The sequence below is a fragment of the Podarcis filfolensis genome (assembly GCF_964270895.1).
Source record: "Podarcis filfolensis genome assembly, chromosome: 7".
Lineage (NCBI taxonomy): Eukaryota > Metazoa > Chordata > Lepidosauria > Squamata > Lacertidae > Podarcis > Podarcis filfolensis.
The window spans coordinates 84,736,692-84,754,539 of record NC_139603.1 but is presented as its reverse complement, the minus strand read 5'-3'; the positions used below and the strand labels follow the sequence as shown (position 1 = coordinate 84,754,539).

The following is a 17,848-nucleotide window of genomic DNA, read 5'->3' as shown; positions in this document are numbered from 1 at the left end:
CTGAGGCAGAATGCAGGAAAGCAGCCACTTCCTCTTTTCAGGTTTCCCTTCTCCGAGACGCGCGATTTGATTTTTGCCTGATTTTTTTTGCCATTTGGCTCCAGGGACCACACATTCGCTCAATAACACGCACAGACATTTCCCCTTCCTTTTTAGGAGAAAAAATATGCGTGTTATAGAGGGAAAAATACGGTATGTTATTCCTGGGCAGAAGTGAGGGGCAGATGGGGCTTGTCAACCTAGGAAGGTAGCCCATTTAGGCGAAGGAAAGCTCTGATTCTAAACCTCTGCTGCCTTATGGAATATCTTCAGGAGAAGAAAAGGATAAGGAGTAAACCCTAAGGCTAAGGTATAAACAATCCCTAGACAGTTGGATGGTGCCTTGTATTCTGGTAGCTGCTGCTGGTGCCAAATGTATTGCCTTGCTTTCCTTCAGACCACATCAGCGAGGTGAAGGGTGTGGGTGACTTGTTGTCTGGGTAGCCCAAGATCTCCATGCACACCACTCAGGCTTGCACCCCAGGGTGGTCACTTCAGTCCTGCTAATGTAGCAGTTTGACTTCACCCCCTGGAGGCATACTCCATTGTCTCTCAAGACAGATGGATGTCAACAACAACCAGCAACAGTCTACCCCAGACACCTATGATACACTTAGAAGACATATGTAGATGTGTGTACCAGTATCTAAAAAGCACAGACTTGCAAAGAAAAAGCGGAGGAAAGGAGAACATGTATTTTGAAAGGTGCTCTGTTTTAGCTCAGCATTTTAAAGCTATATTAATCCCTGTAAACATGCAGTGGTTGATTAAGGTATCACATGTCCCAGAAATAGCTTATGTGTATTTCTAGCAGACACATGAATTCTCTTTATTTTCACTGGAATGTTAATAATAGTAGGTACATACAGAAATCATATTGCAGGCACCCACAAATAATAGTCTGTTTTCTAATTTCAGGATTCGTCAATAAATGTGAATGATGATTTCCTCCCTCCCCCCCACCCCAAAGTAATTTTTTGTGGCTGTTATATGCAATTGTTTCTTAAAGTTAGAAAAAATGTATATTTCATATTTTTAGGTGGTAGTATCTCATTTTAGACCATAGCAGAGAGGTGACTGCAGGTGTTTGAAATTATTTTTGTAAGTAATGTAGGAAATTGCCTGTAGTAGATTGACATCATTAGATGTACTTGAAAATGCTGTACACACAAGTGAGCATATTACCTTCTTAAACTGCACTTCATCATGCGTGAGGTTCACATCAGATACATAGCTGCCTCATTTATTCTGCAATACAGGTAGATGTGATTATGGTGGTAGTTATTTGTATTGTGCTTCATTGGTAGCAGATTAGCCAATTTCTTTCTTTTTACATGGGTACATGCTATGGCAAGACCCTTAATGGTGTTGACATAACTGCAGGACAGTCTTTGAGTGTATATTAAAAAAAGAATACCGTAGATGCTTGACTTTTATAGAGTGTTGGAACTAAGGGTGCAGTCCTAATACCACTTACCTGGTAGTTGGCTCCATTGAATTCAATGGGACTTACTTCAGAGTGGACATGGTTCAGATGCAGTATTTTTCCTCCCCCCTCAGAATACTGGAACCAGCGCTGCTTTAAATGCTTAAGTCATTTAAATGGGAGCTTAGAGTTCTGGGCTGTAAAATGTAAATAAAAGAACCAGTTAAATATAGTCATTTTCAACACTATCTGTTCTCCGTGCCTCTTTTGATTCAATAATATTTCTTACCATTGGGTAGCAACCTGATTCTGGCTAACCAAACTTCTGTGCAGTTACCTCTTTTTCAATAATTGTCATTTCTTGCCCATTTAAAACCAATGATGGGAGTCTTAACAAAAGTCTTCAAGTAATGGAATCCATCAAATTTAGTCATATTTGGGGTAGACCCACTAAAGCCAATGAACAGCAGTTTAGGGAAGCAGTCCTACGCACAAGAAGCCAGCATGAAGCAAGGCAGTGTAACTTAAGCTGGCGTTAAGTTACATCAGATCAAACCCTTTTCAAATCTTCCTTAGCCAGGCAGAAGGGGAACAAGTCTTTAAAATAGTGTTCTGTGGTGAGTTGCCAGGTCACATGACTGAGCTGAACAGGCTCCAGCTTAAGTTCCCCCTCCTTTGGGCCCACCCCCTCCATGCCCCCAAAACACCCTGTTTGGGGGGCTTATACCAACTTCTGCTCAGCCGGTGGTTGAGCTTGGATGAGTAAATTACACGAGTGCATCTTTGGCTGAGCTGGGGCAGGGGACTTAACACTGACTGAGTCTGGCTGAACAGAGCCTCTGCATCCTATGGGGCTTATCCTGGCAGGTCTTGCTGTAGGATCACCCCCTAAGTAACGTTCATCAATTTCCTTGGGTCTGCTCTGACTTAGTTGGATACAACCTAATATTGTTTGTGAAGCACGTTTGTGGTTGGTTGAGAAATTTCAGCTCAGGTCTCCTTTTCCTCCTCTATTCCAGACCTGCCTTCCCTAAAAGTGGTATTTAAACACTTGTTGAAAATATAGTCCACAGCTGAAAGAATTGTGAAACTAGTTCTGTGAGCTCAAAGGGACTTTAAGCCCTTTATGAATGGACACACAAATAAGTCTTCCTGTGAACTGAACTGCTTTTGAAACGAAGGGGAGTTTAAAAAACAGGTTGTGGTATGACTAGGGGAAAAGCTGTTCTTAGTATAGATTCTGCTGCAACTGGCAAACCTGTCTGTCAGCCTAAGCAGGTTTTGGGATCCAACTGCTGTTCATGGTGCTGAAGTAGTGATTAGCCAGACAACTCATGTTAGTAGATGGCAACACCTGCTTTCTGTTGATATTGGAGATCCATTTGTACTGGAAAGGTTTGCACTGTATTAATTGAGTGTAATCAGAGCTGCTGATCCATGCAGGGTCGTCTAACCAAAATTAAATTATCCAGGAACAGATGAAATTAATTACTCATAAGCTACAATCCTATACACACCTGGAGTAAGTCCCAATGAACTCCACTGAACTTACTTGGGAGTAAACATCCATAAGATTGCACTGTTAACAACTTCTGTGTGCTGAAGCAAAGAAGGGATTTCCTAACTCATCCACACATCCAATACAGTGGTACCTCGGGTTACATACGCTTCAGGTTACAGACTCCACTAACCCAGAAATATTAGCTCGGGTTAAGAACTTTGCTTCAGGATGAGAACAGAAATCGTGCTCCGGCGGCGCGGCAGCAGCAGGAGGCCCCATTAGCTAAAGTGGTACTTCAGGTTAAGAACAGTTTCAGGTTAAGAATGGACCTCCGGAACGAATTAAGTACTTAACTCAAGGTACCACTGTATTTGGTACGTCATTGAGTAAAAAGTTATACAAAGTATCAGTTGTTTATTAAACTTGGTGGCCGTCATTAACAGGTTAGCTGTTCCCTGAAGGTGACATGTCTTGTGTTTTTAGACCAAAAAAGGCCTGTTTATATGATAGCTTATATCCAGAATGTGTGAGCTGACAAATCTTTTTTAAAAAAGCTTTTAGTATTGTAGGTGGATTTGGAGCAACTGATAAATCGCTTCTTACGCTACAAACTGAAAGCCAGGAACACACTCAGCTCCCACAGAACACAGTTTGACACAAAATTAATTACAGTGTCAGGTTGTTGAATTGTAGCTAACATTTTTGGTATTTGCTACTTCTTAGCATTTTGGTGAAATGGTACACTGATTCAAATGCAGCCATGTGTGCAACATTTTGTTTTTTAACTCAAAAGGCATCATCCACCTGTAAACATGTTGACGAAGATCCATTAATTTACAGTTGCTTTGCTCGTCCAATCTGTAATTCTAATGTGCTTTCTAAACATCTCTTTATTAAGTAATCGGTGTGGTTTCCTTCACTTCTTCTGTGTATACATGGCTATTTTATTTCTAATTACTGTGTGTGTTTCTAATTTTTGTTTTGTTCCTTCCTTGTTTCTTTTCTCTCTCTCTCGTACTGCCCTGTGAGTGTGTTTTTGGGTCTCAAAAGGTAGGCTTTTGATCACATTGCATTTTAAAAAATAGCTAGTTTTTGTGTGCTGCCTTCTTCCTTTGCCTCTGTTGCATACTATAGTGTTGCTTTTTGTGTCTTTATTTAACACAGCAATTGACTGTTGCTGCCTGGACTCTTGCTGGAGTTTATCTTTTTGGCATTTTGGGCAAGTCTTTTTTTAAAGTGCTGAGATTTTTCTAAGTTGCCTTCTTGAGCGGGGGGGGGGGTAAGAAGAACTGTTTAAAACAATTATTATTTTTTTGGTAGCTCCAGACACCCAGAGCTTGCAGGGTTTGTGTTTGGTTTGATTTAGGATTTTTCACCATCTAAAACTCTACAGCTATTATAATGCTCCTGCATATTCAGTTTCAAGACTGAATAGGTCCTCGGCCATGGAACTTGTTTCTGGCTTTCAAAAGCTATCAACAATTGTAGCCAAGCATGCCATCTTAACTTAATTTTTTTGTTGTTGAAATAGTTCTTGTAACATTTAACATGAAAATATTCATTCATTTTGCATGATTTTCTTTTGCTTGAGAAATTTTAAAGAGATGATAATCTATAATGACTTGTGTTGTCGTTTAGGAGTGAATGAAACTGATAATTGTAAATCCAAAAGTACAGTGGCAGCAGTCTGATGTATTTAGTGTATTTTAATTGGAGTGCATTCATAAATTTTCCAGTGTAATTTGATTACAGTTACTTTTAAATTGCTCACTGAATAGGCTGATGGATGCAGAACCCACTCAGTGGGCATAACCAAGGGTACAGCGAGTGGAGTCTTGTGAATATATGAGTATAAACTTTTTTTTTAAAAAAAAGCTTTCCTTTTTGACATTTATGGCACTGAAGCACATCAAAATGCAAGTGGATAGCAGAGGGTGATATCTTCTTCCTGACAATCACTTGCAGACTGATTGCATTAAAAATATATGGGTTGTTCAGTTTGCACCTTCTTCAAATGTGGGAATAGACTTCCAGTTCAGTTGTAGTCTGACCTAGAGTAAATTGTAGTAGTTCACTACCACTTTTTATTTTCTTGTTTAATGTTTCTGTAAGGGTCTGAGGAGAGAAAAAAGAAAGAGGGGCAGAAGAAACAATGTTAAGGAACCCTCATGGAACTTCATACTTAGTCAAATCATTGTATTGTCTACTCTCTAGCAGTAGAGCTCCAAGGATATTTCACAGCCCTCCTGCCTGATCTACTGTTAACTGGAGATGTTGGAGATTTGAACAGGAAGTTGTTTGGATGTATTCTATCCCTGCCCTAAAGCTAATCCATGCGAAGGATCAACCTTCTTTTCTGCTTAACCCACCAAGAGCTCAAATAGGCACCTTCCAGAATAGCATAACATTTGACTTCTAGCTCTGCTACACAAGCCATAGGAGCACGGGCAGATATATTTTAAAAAATGAATTATGTGTTGCAGGTTGTGGCTAATGGTGGGTCCTATGCCTGCAAAGGCTAAAGATAACTGCCTTGCACTATGGCAGGTTTTGTTAGATATATAAGTCATACCTGTGCAACACCGAACTGTATAATAAGCTGGTGGCCAGAGCTAGATCGCATGTTTTGCAATGCAGAATTAATATTGTATAAAATCTTTCTTGAACGTGTTGAAAGCCAGGCTGTAGATAGTGAAAGTCTTGTCAGTCACTTTTCAATTGCTAACATCATGGCAAAATTCTTCCATGAGACTCTGTTCCACATCCTTAGCTAACAAGGAGCTAACAAGGGGAAAAAGAAGGATGCATTCTTGTCTGCATTGTTTTCTGATTAAAAGTTTCATATCCAAAGTGTGGTTTCCCTACATGGGTTATATGTTGTTAACTCTTTGCCCCTGGGTGCATTTAATTGCCAGGACTCCTTCCTTGCATTTGCGGAGGTGTCAAAGGCTTCCTCTTCCAGTCACCCAGAGGTCACCTAGAGCACTGTTCTAACTAACTTTGGTCATTCATCCATAAACATGAGCAATAATAGCAAGCGGTTGCTGTTGTTATTGTTGTTTTCAATGATGATTCTACATCCCTGCTTAACAATAAATTTTCACAAGGGGCATATTTTGTATTCAGTAAGTGCTGAAGAGCCGGTAACGTTGACTCTCCTTGCTGACTTGTATCCATGTGGTCCAAGGCCAAGGCAAAGGGCCCTTCCATAGAGATAAAAGCAGGAGATGCTCTGTCTGTGTGTCGTGGACATGGGAGTAGATAGCTGAAGTGGGTTGGGAAGAATGCCAGGACAGAGAAGGTTGCTGCTTACATTGGAAAGGCGGTAGGTTGCTCCTGCCTATAAACTACATGCTTATAAATGAAATGGTGCTCAGACCATTTTGTAAAGAGCAAAGCAGCTTCTGGAGGGTGGAGGAGTTTAGAGTCATCTTCCATGACAAGACTTCCACAGAACTAGAGTCACTACAAAAAATAAAATGAAAAAAGTATAGATGATGATGATGATGATGATTATCAAATGCTACTGGCTATTTTCTGTTTTTATTGCACCTATGGGAATTTAGTATTACAAATATTGCAGGGGCATCAACTTTCCTCCTTATAATAGCTGAATGTTAAAATGTGGTTATTTAGGGTGCAGGCAGCAACATACGGCGATAAAATTTTATTGAATGTTTTAACAGCACTGTTTTTCCTAAATGCACTGAAACACATTTTTAGAAGTTTGTTTTTTTATTACTTCTTCATATCTCATAAAATGTATACAGTTTAGCTATTACTTTTCTTTGTGCTGTATTTACTAATGTTTTGTCTTAAAACACAAGCATACATCTTTTCAAACATACCACTGTCATGCAGGGCATATGAAACGATCTTTTAATTAGACGAAAATCTTCTACTGAGATTGGACTTGAGTTCTAGAAAAACTGTTTTTGTATGCACAAAACTTAATGGGTCTTGAAGTAAAAAAATGCATAGTTTCATTACTGTTCTGTATGCATTAGTTTCTAAATATTCTGTAGAGGATTTGTTGAAGAAATCCCACTTTATTGGCTATGGGAACAATCCTGTGCACAAAAACTGTCATAAAGCAAGCTGGTATATGTTAAATTGGCATAAAGTTATACCTGATCCAAACTCCATTGAGCAGCTGGAGACTACTGCTGCAGCTCTGCCTATACCTGGCAGAGGAAAAACAAGTCTTTAAAATAGTATTTTACTCTGGCTTGCAAGGCCACATGACAAAGCTGAATGGTTTTATGATCCAGCCTAAATCTCCACTGTCTGGTCTCGCCCCTGCCATGCTCCCAAAGTGTCTGCTTTTTTGGGGGTGGGGGGTAGGGACTTACATTGGTTTCGGCTCTTCATTGAGAGAATTGCTTTTAATGAAATTACTTCCTTGCTGATATCTATTAATACTTTTAAATCTTCAGAGAGATTGAGTTTCAAATATCTTGCCATTCTGAAATTCCACGTTCTTCACATATAATATAGTCTTGCAGTTCCTCTCAAGCTGTGGAGCTAAGTGAATGCATAAAAAGTTCTGCTTTTGCTTTGCTCAGTTTATAACCTGATAGTACCACAAATCATAAACTGTTTCGCTTCACTAAGCTAAAAAATAATTAAGCAGCTAGTGTCATCTGTCTCTATCAAAAGATTCCATAACTATTAAACCACACTGAGAGGTTGTAGTGCAAGAGCCCATGGGTGGCTTTTGTGGAATCTCTGCCATAGATGCGCAGTTTTAATTTAGCGAAAGTTCAATATGATACAATAATCCTTATTCTCAGGCGGCTAGTCCTAGTCTTTATAACCCTATACCTTCATCCAGAAGGCAGAAGCTGAAAGAGATCATTTCCAGGGTGCGTACTATCCTGCACTATCTCTGTAGCTTTCTTATGACACCTGGAAGCATAGATTTGATCCTGAGTGGGAAGAGTGCACCCAATTATTCTCTCCACAGTCTTTACAACCCTGGACAGCATTGTTTTCCCCCTGACCATGCAGCTCGCAAACCTCACACACAGACCATTGATTCTTCATTGATCTTGGAAATTCTATCTGAAGCCCTCTTTGAATTTGCTCAAGCAGTTCTCAGCTGCCTCACCCTAGCAGAACACCTTCGCTAGCCCAGCGCTTCCGTGATGTCAGGTCAGCTAGTGGCATAAAAAAAGAATGGGACAGACACAAAGGAGAATGAAGAGGTCAGAGGATAAGGAGAGGCATGTACGTTGTTTGGGTGACGGTTGCCAACACTCAAGATAGCTTGCACTGATACAACTATTGCTAGTGTTGCATATACAGAATGTGGTTTTGCTTCCAAACATGTGATTTATTTTATTATTATTATAGTGGCTATCTTTGTTTTTATTTAGCCTTTTACATTGAGTACATTGATGGCTGAAATAGGTCTGTCTGCTCATTGATGAGCAGAAACGGCTATTTATTTCATCAGCTTTTATATCTCACGGTTATATCCAGAAGTCAGGGAGCACAGGGTGGCTAAAGACATAAATGTTGTTGTGAAAAAAATATACCTGTACATGATGCTAAATAAATTAAAGCAAATAAATCTAATGCCTTCTGGTATACTGAAGTCAACGAAGCTAATCGATCTCTGTATATTTTGTGTTCTAGACATTATAAGAAGCGATGTCAGGGGCGTATGCGGAAGCATGTTGGTGACCTGTGTCTGCAAGCCGGGATGTTGCAAGATTCCCTCGTACACTACCACATGGCAGTGGAACTCCTCCGTTCTGTGAATGATTTTTTGTGGCTTGGAGGTGGGCAAAATGAGTAACAAAACGTAACTGTTTTTAGAAAGCTTTCTTGACCCAGGTTGCAATCTGATTAAATTACCGTATTTTTCGCCCTATAGGACGCACTTTTCCCCCTCCAAAAGTGAAGGGGAAGTGTGTGCATCCTATGGGGCGAATGCAGGCTTTCGCTGAAGCCTGGAGAGCGAGAGGGGTCGGTGCGCACCGACCCCTCTTGCTCTCCAGGCTTCAGGAAACTATCCCCCCAGCCCGGCAGGCAGCTTCGCCATCGCTCTCGGACCCGTTCTGGGGGCTGGGGTCGGGGGAAGCTCGGGCTTCCCCCGCCCCCAGCCCCGCAAGCTCTGAGAGCGATGGCGAGGTTGCACAACCTCGCCTTTGCTCCCGAACCCCCAGCCCCGAGGCTAAAAACAAAGCCAGGACAGCGAGCGGGATCCATCCCGCTCGCTGTCATGGCTTCTTTGCTCTTTGGGGCTGGGGGGGGGAATAAAATTTCCCCCCTTTATTTCCCCCTCCCAAAATAAGTGCATCCTATGGGCCGGTGCGCCCTATAGGGCAAAAAATACGGTATATTTGGAGCAGATCCATTGAGATTAGTGGATACACAATTTATATCCACTTTCTGCCTTTACCTGCTACAACTTAGATGGAAATTAATTCATGTTTTAAGTCTTGGTAATGAAACAGAAGTGACCTTAACATCCATAATAAATCCGTAACAAATTGTGATCCACAGGGCTGGGTACGGTAGCGCACACCAAGGGATTTCACACACCCTGCCTATGAAAGGAATGGTGGATTTTAAGGCTGCTTTGGCAGTGCTTTGAGATAACAACAACAACACATTTTATTATTTATACCCCACCCATCTGGGTTTCTATTGGCCTGGGCCAGCCTCAGTACCTGCCTATATTTCTTGTACAATTGAAATCACATGAGTAGGCTTGTGAGATTGCTACCACTTAAAATACTGTTTTTAATCTGTAGCGGCTCTTGAAGGATTATGTTCCGCCTCAGTTATCTATCATTATCCTGGAGGCACAGGTGGTAAAGTTGGTGCAAGAAGAGCACAAGGAAGTTCACTTCCTGCAGAGGCAGGCAACAGGCACAGACCAGGTAAGCAATATACTTTCTTTTCTTGGAGGATTTTCTCCCTAGTATGTTTGGCAATTAAGTATTTGGCAGGCTCTGGTATTTCCCCTAGACATCAACAACCATCATGGCATGATGGGAGTTGTTGTCCACTGCCATTGGTGGGGCTGTAGGTTGACCACTCCTGATGTAAACAGACAATGCTAAGTTAAATGACCCAAGAGTCTAACTCAGTAGCTTGTGTAGAGTCATCTGTCAGGAAAGTACGTGATAACAAAATTTATCAAAACCACTTGGCGGCTGTTTGTTTCAATGTCAGTAATGGGGTTTTCTCAGAATTCTGCATCTGTTTGGCATGTTTTCAAATATATTTAATAGCTTGGGGTTTTTTTGGAAATAAAGAAGGTTAATGTTGTCGCTTTGATTTTCCTTTAGGGGCACAAGAAGTTCTTATTGATCCAGGTATACTGTCTTATTAATCTGCTGTGTCAATATATATATTTGTGTTAATTGTTTTCTAGTTCCTATATGTTGTTCCTAAAATTCTTTTTTAAAAATATTAGTTTCTACTTCATATAATCTTTAAATCATTTTTTTTTTATATTCCTTTGGCGAACAGGCAAATTCATTTAAAATGTTGCATACCATTAAGTGGCATTTCCTTTTTTCCTTATTATGTAGACAACATAATACAGCACTACTTTGTCAATTTTGCCAGAGATTATTTTATGTATGCTTATGTTATCAAAATAAGATATACTTTTCAAATTTTGTGTAATTAGAAAAGAAAGAAATTTAATTCTGTGACAATGAATCAGCAAACTGATTTTTATTTACATTCTAAAATTTTTAAAAGGTTTGTTCATTGCTAAAACTTAGTATTGGTAGAGTTAATTTGTCTTTAAAGGCTTTTCTGAAACATTTTTTGGTCTGCTTTGCTCTTACCCAGGTGTCATTAACTGGCAGCCATTGTTAATTTGAAATTTCCTGCTTTCCTCCAATGCAGGAGCCCTCACGTCAAATGGCATTAATGCAGATACCAGTACTGAAATAGGACGGGCCAAGAACTGCCTTAGCCCTGAAGACATCATAGATAAATACAAAGAGGCCATTTCTTACTACAGCAAGGTGATGTTGCTACATTATGAGAGATTTTGATGTGTGAAATAAAGGCAGTCAGCTTCATTTTGAGCGGCACCTCTGGTAGTGGGCACATGATTTCCTGTAAGAGTGTACAGTACTTCTGATGGGCATACAAGATAGTGTTGATGCTGTCGAGCTGCTAACTCTATAAACTAGCACCTATATATGTGGCTGCTGAGGTTTCCTAGAAAATGGCTTTTTATAGTTTAAATTGTGGCTTTTAGAGTAGAATGCTAGGCTTATGCACCAAGCAAAGGTGAACTCATGCTTACATTGATATTTTTAGAGAGTTTCCACTACTTTCAGATATAGCAATGAAATTATGGTTTATCATTGTGTGAAGATTTATTTCAGGGGTCAGCAAACCTTTTCAGCAGGGGCCTGGTCCACTGTCCCTCAGACCTTGTGGGGGGCCGGACTATATTTTGGAGAGAAAAAAATGATGCCAGAGCACCACGAGCCCCAGTGGCTGCTTACCTGTGTCTTGTGAGCTGCGGGGGCTGGTGGCAGCGGTGGAGGGACGATGAGTGGCGTGCAAAAAAGGCTCCGGAGAGGGGCTGCTTAAAATGGCAGCTGCTTGAGCGCTGCTGCTGCTGGCACCAATAAAGCCCAGCCCCCTTCCTCCTCTAGGCAGGGCGGGGAGAAGCCAGGAGGAGGGAGGGAGGAGGCACCGGCGCTGCCTGAGGGAGAGGGAAAGAACGTGTGCACTGGCAAGCCATGCAGTGAATCCCGGACCGTCCATGGGCCGGATACAGAAGGCAATGGGGCCTGATCTGGCCTGCGGACCTTAGTTTGCTGGCCCATGATTTGTCAGATCCCTTTCACTTTTCCAGGATGGAGAAAACTTTCACTTCTGCTTTAACTAACTATGGTTAGTTAAATCTGGAGTGGACAAAGTGGGAATAGCCTTGGCTACGGTTTAGCAAAATAAGCCAACTTTAAACTGGTTATGATCCTGGCTTGTTCCAGTAAGTCATTGGTGGGGAGCCTTCTGCCTATGAGCCTAATTAGGTCCACCAAGCCTTGGAGGTTGACTCCCTAGGTGGTTTTGGGGGAAACCATGCAATCTTTTTCGTATGAGGTCAGGCCTTGGAAAGTTCAAGGAAGGATTTTCCTTTGCAGCCACAGCTTGAATTTAAGCCACAGATGCAAAGGAAGAACTGTGGCTGCAAAGGAGTACTGTTCCTTTGCAGCTGTAGTTGGGACTTTAAATTCCTGACATCATATGAAGTCAGGTGAGAGATAGGTGGGTGGCCCTGTTTATCTCTCAAAGTGCCCTCCAGAGGGTTGGTTACTGCTGGATCCAATTCACCCTTGCTGCAGCAAACCTTAATTAGACTATCCATATTTTATGGTTTGGACATAACTGAAAATAGAAGTAAAAACTTCTTTTTCTTGATACTGTGCTGAAGAATGAAGGAGGTGAGAGATCAAAGCTCATTTATGTAACAATAAAGCCATAGCCTTGTTTCTGAATGCAGTCACTGTGTTTTATTTTAACTGAAAAGGCCTCTGAAGGAAATGCAGATCATTGCATTGCAGTTTTGGCCCCACACTCTGCAACTCTTGCTAAATATGTGAACTTGGTTCAAATGCTTTGGAAATATTACTTTTCTCTCTCCAGAGGCTCCAGCCACATTTGTAGTAGCATTTTCTTTTTACTTTCGCCTTGTACGTAGATTATCTCAAGGCAATGTACAAAATGTAATAAAACCAACTAAGTTAAAAACGGCACAGAAATAACACAAAATGGACCCCCCTGAGTATTCATCCAGCTGGGAAAGCTTGTTGAAACAAAAATGTCTTTAGTTTGTTGTTGTTTTCCAGAAAGTAGGCACCTGTTGTATTTCAGAGGGACTGCTGTGCCACAGAACAGAGGCAGCCATGGTGAAAGCCCTGCTCCAAGATACTGTGGAGCAGGTTTCTGATATGTTTGGAATTTGAAGGAGAAGCTCTCCTGCAGACTGTAGTGAATTCTCAGCATATAGGGATAATTAGCCCCTTTCCCAAATGATTTGCTTTGAATGCGGGTGTTTCTTGGTTCAGTTTCCTGCATGAAACCCTGGAGAGCAGCTCTGGAGAGCTGGATGATGGACCAATTCTTGACTCGGTATCAGGCAGCCTCCTGTGCCAAATATTTTTGTTTTTTTGGTACATCACTTAATAATATTTCGATCCTCTATATGTTCTTGTTTTATAGTACAAGAATGCTGGTGTAATTGAGTTGGAAGCCTGTGTGAAGGCCGTGAGAGTGTTGGCAATACAGAAAAGAAGCATGGAGGCTTCTGAATTTCTTCAGAATGCTGTTTATATTAATCTCCGTCAGGTGAGTACACTATTTTTCTTTCAACTAAGAATGGATTGACTTGGTTTTTTGAACTCCCCTCCCCTAATTAGCATCAGTGCCGAACACTCTCCCTTGTTCCTTTCCAACCTTCAACTGCCTCTTTAGTGCTGTGGGACGAATTTGACACATTACGTTGAATATTCTGTCATTTCAACTTGCCAGATAGGATGATTCTCCTCTCCCCGCACCCCTTGTGTGTTTTTTTGGGGTGTCTATTGACCCCCTCCCTGGAGCCTGTTGCTTTTGGAGGGCAAGGCAATCATGGCAGAAGAGCAGAGGAGAAAGCACCACTGTGCAAATGCAAGTCCTTGCCTAGGGTTCCTGTTGACAGAACTCATTAGGTGAATTTGTTTCAGGCTTGTATGAAGCCAGAGTTCCAGTTACATCCAAACTGGGAATTCCAGCTTATTGTTGGTTAACAAGCAAGGATGATAAGCGGGGAAATGCTTAATGTCATTTATCAAGCAAGGATAATCTTGACTTGTTTCCTGAAATTTCCCAGTTTGTATGTATTGGTAACACTTGCTTAATACAAGCCAAACACAAAGCACTGAAATGGTGCTTGAGGAGAGGAGGGCTTGGCCTTGACGAATTGTTCCCAGCTTGATATATCATGCTTTATGAAGCCAGAAGCGATAATTTAAATTGAGCCATTGTTTGATAATTTCTATAACCCTACATTTGAAGACTCAGTGCCATTTCAGATAAAACCAGTTCAACTGAGAATCCAGTGAAAAGGGATTTAGTTTGGAGAAGCTTGAGCATAATTATGCGTAATTGAAATGTGCATTGTCAGAGCATTAGGGAAGAAACTTAACTATTGTGCCATTATTGAAATACCTTAATAGTGCCACTCCACTGTATGGTTTCCTATAAGGTACAACTGTTGGACCCATTCCAGAAATGAGTGGAGTCATGAATGCACAGAAGCCAAGTGCTTTGTTTTGATGGGGTGGGTGTAATATTGTTCTTTAAGGTAGCTGAAATGGAGCACTTGCAGCAGAAGTGACTGAATTTTGGGGGAAATGGTTATAGAGGAGACAAAGCAGTGAATATTTCCAAATATTTTGTAATATCAGTTTATGGTGTTTATTGAATATGAATGTGATCAACCAAGTGTTGAGGTGGATAGCTCATGGTTCTGCATGGTTCTGACAATGCCAAGGTTGCAGGTTTGATCCTGGTAAGGGACAGCTGCATATTCCTGCATTGTAGGGGGTTGGACTAGATGATCCCCAGGGTCCCTTCCAACTCTGATTCTATGATAGTTATCCCTAGGCTATTGTCTTTAGAGGAATTTTGAGTGGAACATCACACCACTCACCTTTCCTTTCTGAGCATTTGTCATTTAAGGTGTTGTACTGCTCTCATTTTATTTTCTTCAGACAAAATATTTCTCTAGAGGGTTGGGGGAAATGTCAACAGCGGTTGCGGCAGGCTTTCGTTATGCTTATGTTGTATATTTTTCACTAGGGGTCAGCAGTGTAACACTGTAGGAATTGGTTACTGCTGTGGCTGGAATAGTGCCGATATAAAGTCTTATTGCTTAACAGCCTCTTGAGTTAGCCAAGCAAAGGAGTTTTCTCTTGCAAGTTTATTTCTGTCTTAAAATATTCCAGTCGAACAACAGAAATAATGAGCCCTGATGGGATTTGATATAACAAACAGAATTTGTATTGTGGGTTTGTGGTATTTGATGCCTTCAAGATTCTTGTTGCTCATTGCCCAAGTTGGGTACCAGTTAGACTATTTGCTGAACAATTTATGAAGTTAGAACTCTTACGTATGTAGAGAATTGAAATGCCACCTGGCTTTTCCTCCTGAATTTCCTGGGAATATGTGATTGGGATCAGTTTCTTTTGCATGCTTATGATATTGCTGTCTTTTGCTTAGGAGCTAAAACATATTATGCTACTTCTGTATAGGAGTTGTTGTTTTTTAAAGCAACTGTCGGCTAGTACTCACCATCAACATTAAAAATTCAGTTCTCAGAGTACCATATAGTCCTGGATTCAAAGAGCTGGCTAGCATCAGATAAGGTGCTTGTGCTAGCCAAGTGAAATGTTTTGCTATCTTTTCCCTCCACTCACTTGAACTCTGTGCTGCTCACTGTCTATCTGAAGAAGTGTGCATGCACACGAAAGCTCAAACCAATAACAAACTTAGTTGGTCTCTAAGGTGCTACTGGAAGGAATTTTTTAATTTTGTTTCGACTACGGCAGACCAACACGGCTACCTGTAACTAGAACTGCTCACTAACTGCTTTTGAAACTCCTGTAAGCTTCATAAGCAGGTTGTCATGTGGTGTGGGGGCTGCTGTATGAGCAAGCCAGTTCTAAAGCAATTTAGGATTATGGAACTAGTCAAATAGTTCAGTCATTTCTGGAATGGATCAAATAGTTCTAATGTACCTTATAGGAAATCATTCAGTGGAGTAGCACTATTAAGTTATTTCAATAATTGCACAATAGTTACGTTTCTTCCCATGTGCCCTGACAATGCACGTTTCAATTGTGCATATTTGTGCTCTAGCTTCTCCAGGCTAAATCCCTTTTCACTGGATTCTCACTTGAACTGGTTTTATCTAAAATGGCACTGTTTGAGTCTTCAAATGTAGGGTTATAGAAAGCCTTCTTTACACTACTATAAAACTGCATCTATGATACCTTAGCTATTATAGAAAATTTTATATGCACATGTTGCATTAAAATTATCTTAAATATTTCTACAAGTGTTAATATCAAGTCTTTAGGAACCCAAAACATAATTTTATCTTTTGTACTATGATAGTATTCTGTTTTTCCAGGAGTCTGTTAAAATCCAGCCAATCTTTTGTTGCTGTTGTTGAGATTTTCAGGGCACTGTCTTGCAATGCTTTATATCAACTTCAGATGAATTCTTTGCATTTATTATTTCCTTGGTGCATCCTGCCTTTCTAGCTCAGTACTTGAGCCACCTGAAGTGGCCAGCATGTTAAAAATATAATGACCACATACTGAAAACAGGTTGTTTTGGGCATAGCAGTTGACCATCAAAACCAATACTTGTAATAGAACAGAGCTAGCAAAATCAACCAACAATATACTGACAATTTTTGGGAAATACAGGCTATGGGTGTGCGTGGAATACATTGGTTCTGTAGTCAAGGATTTCTTTGTATTCTCTTTCATGGCTAACCAGCAAAATATATACATTCCTGTAAGGGAGAACTGCATACTTAGCAGCAGGAGGTTTCAGATTATTTACCACTACAGCTGCTCACGCTATCAAAGAAGAAAGCTGCTTTTGGATTATAATGCAATATAAATAGCTGTGATTTATCTCCAGGATGCATGCATTTCTCTAGAGTCTAGTTGGTCATTATTTTATGTTTTATTACTGTCCAACTGCCGTTTCATTGCTTTTCCCTTTAGTATGTCACTTTGCACACCTTTTAGGTTTGGGCCCATTTCTTTTTTCTTGCCTTTTTATAAAACAGTGTAGCAGTCTGCCTGCTTGTATGTATGATATGTCAGCAGGTTTCAGAAGAACTTTTTAATGAGTAAACTTTTTTTCTCTCCCCCCCCCCCCCAGCTTTCTGAAGAAGAAAAAATTCAGCGTTATAGCATTCTTTCTGAGCTTTATGAGCGCATTGGATTTCACCGCAAATCTGCTTTTTTCAAGCGTGTGGCAGCAATGCAGTGTGTGGCACCTAGCATAACGGAGCCAGGGTGGAGAGCCTGCTATAAGCTGCTTCTGGAGACCCTTCCTGGTTACAGTCTATCTCTGGATCCTAAGGATTTCAGCAAAGGTACAGATTATTTACAGACACCCCCCTGCCCTTAAAAAATCCCCCTCAAAACCCTCATTGTCTTGCTTGCATCAAGCTTAGCAAATAAATGTACAGAAGTCAGAAGACTGAAGTTTGAATTGGAGGCAGACATTCCAAGCAGTCAGCTCCACAAATTTACACATACGAGACAAAGCCAGGCAATAAAATGCAAACTGTTAAGATTGTTCTGGTTTTCTTCTTCTTTTCGGTACCTGTGATAGCCCTATGCTGCACAGAAACCTTGGTTATTACAGTGGTACCTGGGGTTAAGAACTTAATTTGTTCTGGAGGTCTGTTCTTAACCTGAAACTGTTCTTAACCTGAAGCACCACTTTAGCTAATGGGGCCTCCTGCTGCCGCTGGGCCGCCACTACAGGATTTCTGTTCTCATCCAGAAGCAAAGTTCTTAACCCGAGGTAATATTTCTGGGTTATCGGAGTCTGTAACCTGAAGCGTATGTAATCTGAAGCGTATGTAACCCGAGGTACCACTGTATTATTATTTAAATGTGTATTGTCTTAAATACCAGCAGAGGTGCTACTTCAGGTTTTATAGAGGGGAGAGGGCAAACATGTTCTTGTGGAGATGGGGAAGATTCACAATAAGGTCTGCTCTTGAATATGTTCAGGCTGAAAGTATATTGTTACAAAGGCCCTGTGCCCTCTCTCTGCCAAGCAGTGGCCAGAGCGCATGGGTCTGTGCCCCTTTGGAG

The 17,848-nt window shown here is 40.9% G+C and overlaps 1 protein-coding gene across 3 annotated transcripts in view; it reads left to right on the top strand.

Moving 5' to 3' along the window:
- Positions 1 to 17,848, top strand: part of TRAPPC9 (trafficking protein particle complex subunit 9) — a 275,302-nt gene that overhangs the window by 6,435 nt on the left and 251,019 nt on the right. For all 3 annotated transcript variants that reach the window (XR_014549937.1, XM_083621886.1, XM_083621887.1), the window contains exons 3-8: positions 8,607 to 8,752; positions 9,731 to 9,859; positions 10,271 to 10,297; positions 10,842 to 10,963; positions 13,179 to 13,304; positions 16,899 to 17,115. Coding sequence is in view for 2 of the 3 variants with exons in the window: in XM_083621886.1 (XP_083478012.1) it covers positions 8,607 to 8,752; positions 9,731 to 9,859; positions 10,271 to 10,297; positions 10,842 to 10,963; positions 13,179 to 13,304; positions 16,899 to 17,115 (767 nt within the window). In the remaining variant the exon portion in view is untranslated. The remainder of the gene's footprint in view (positions 1 to 8,606; positions 8,753 to 9,730; positions 9,860 to 10,270; positions 10,298 to 10,841; positions 10,964 to 13,178; positions 13,305 to 16,898; positions 17,116 to 17,848) is intronic.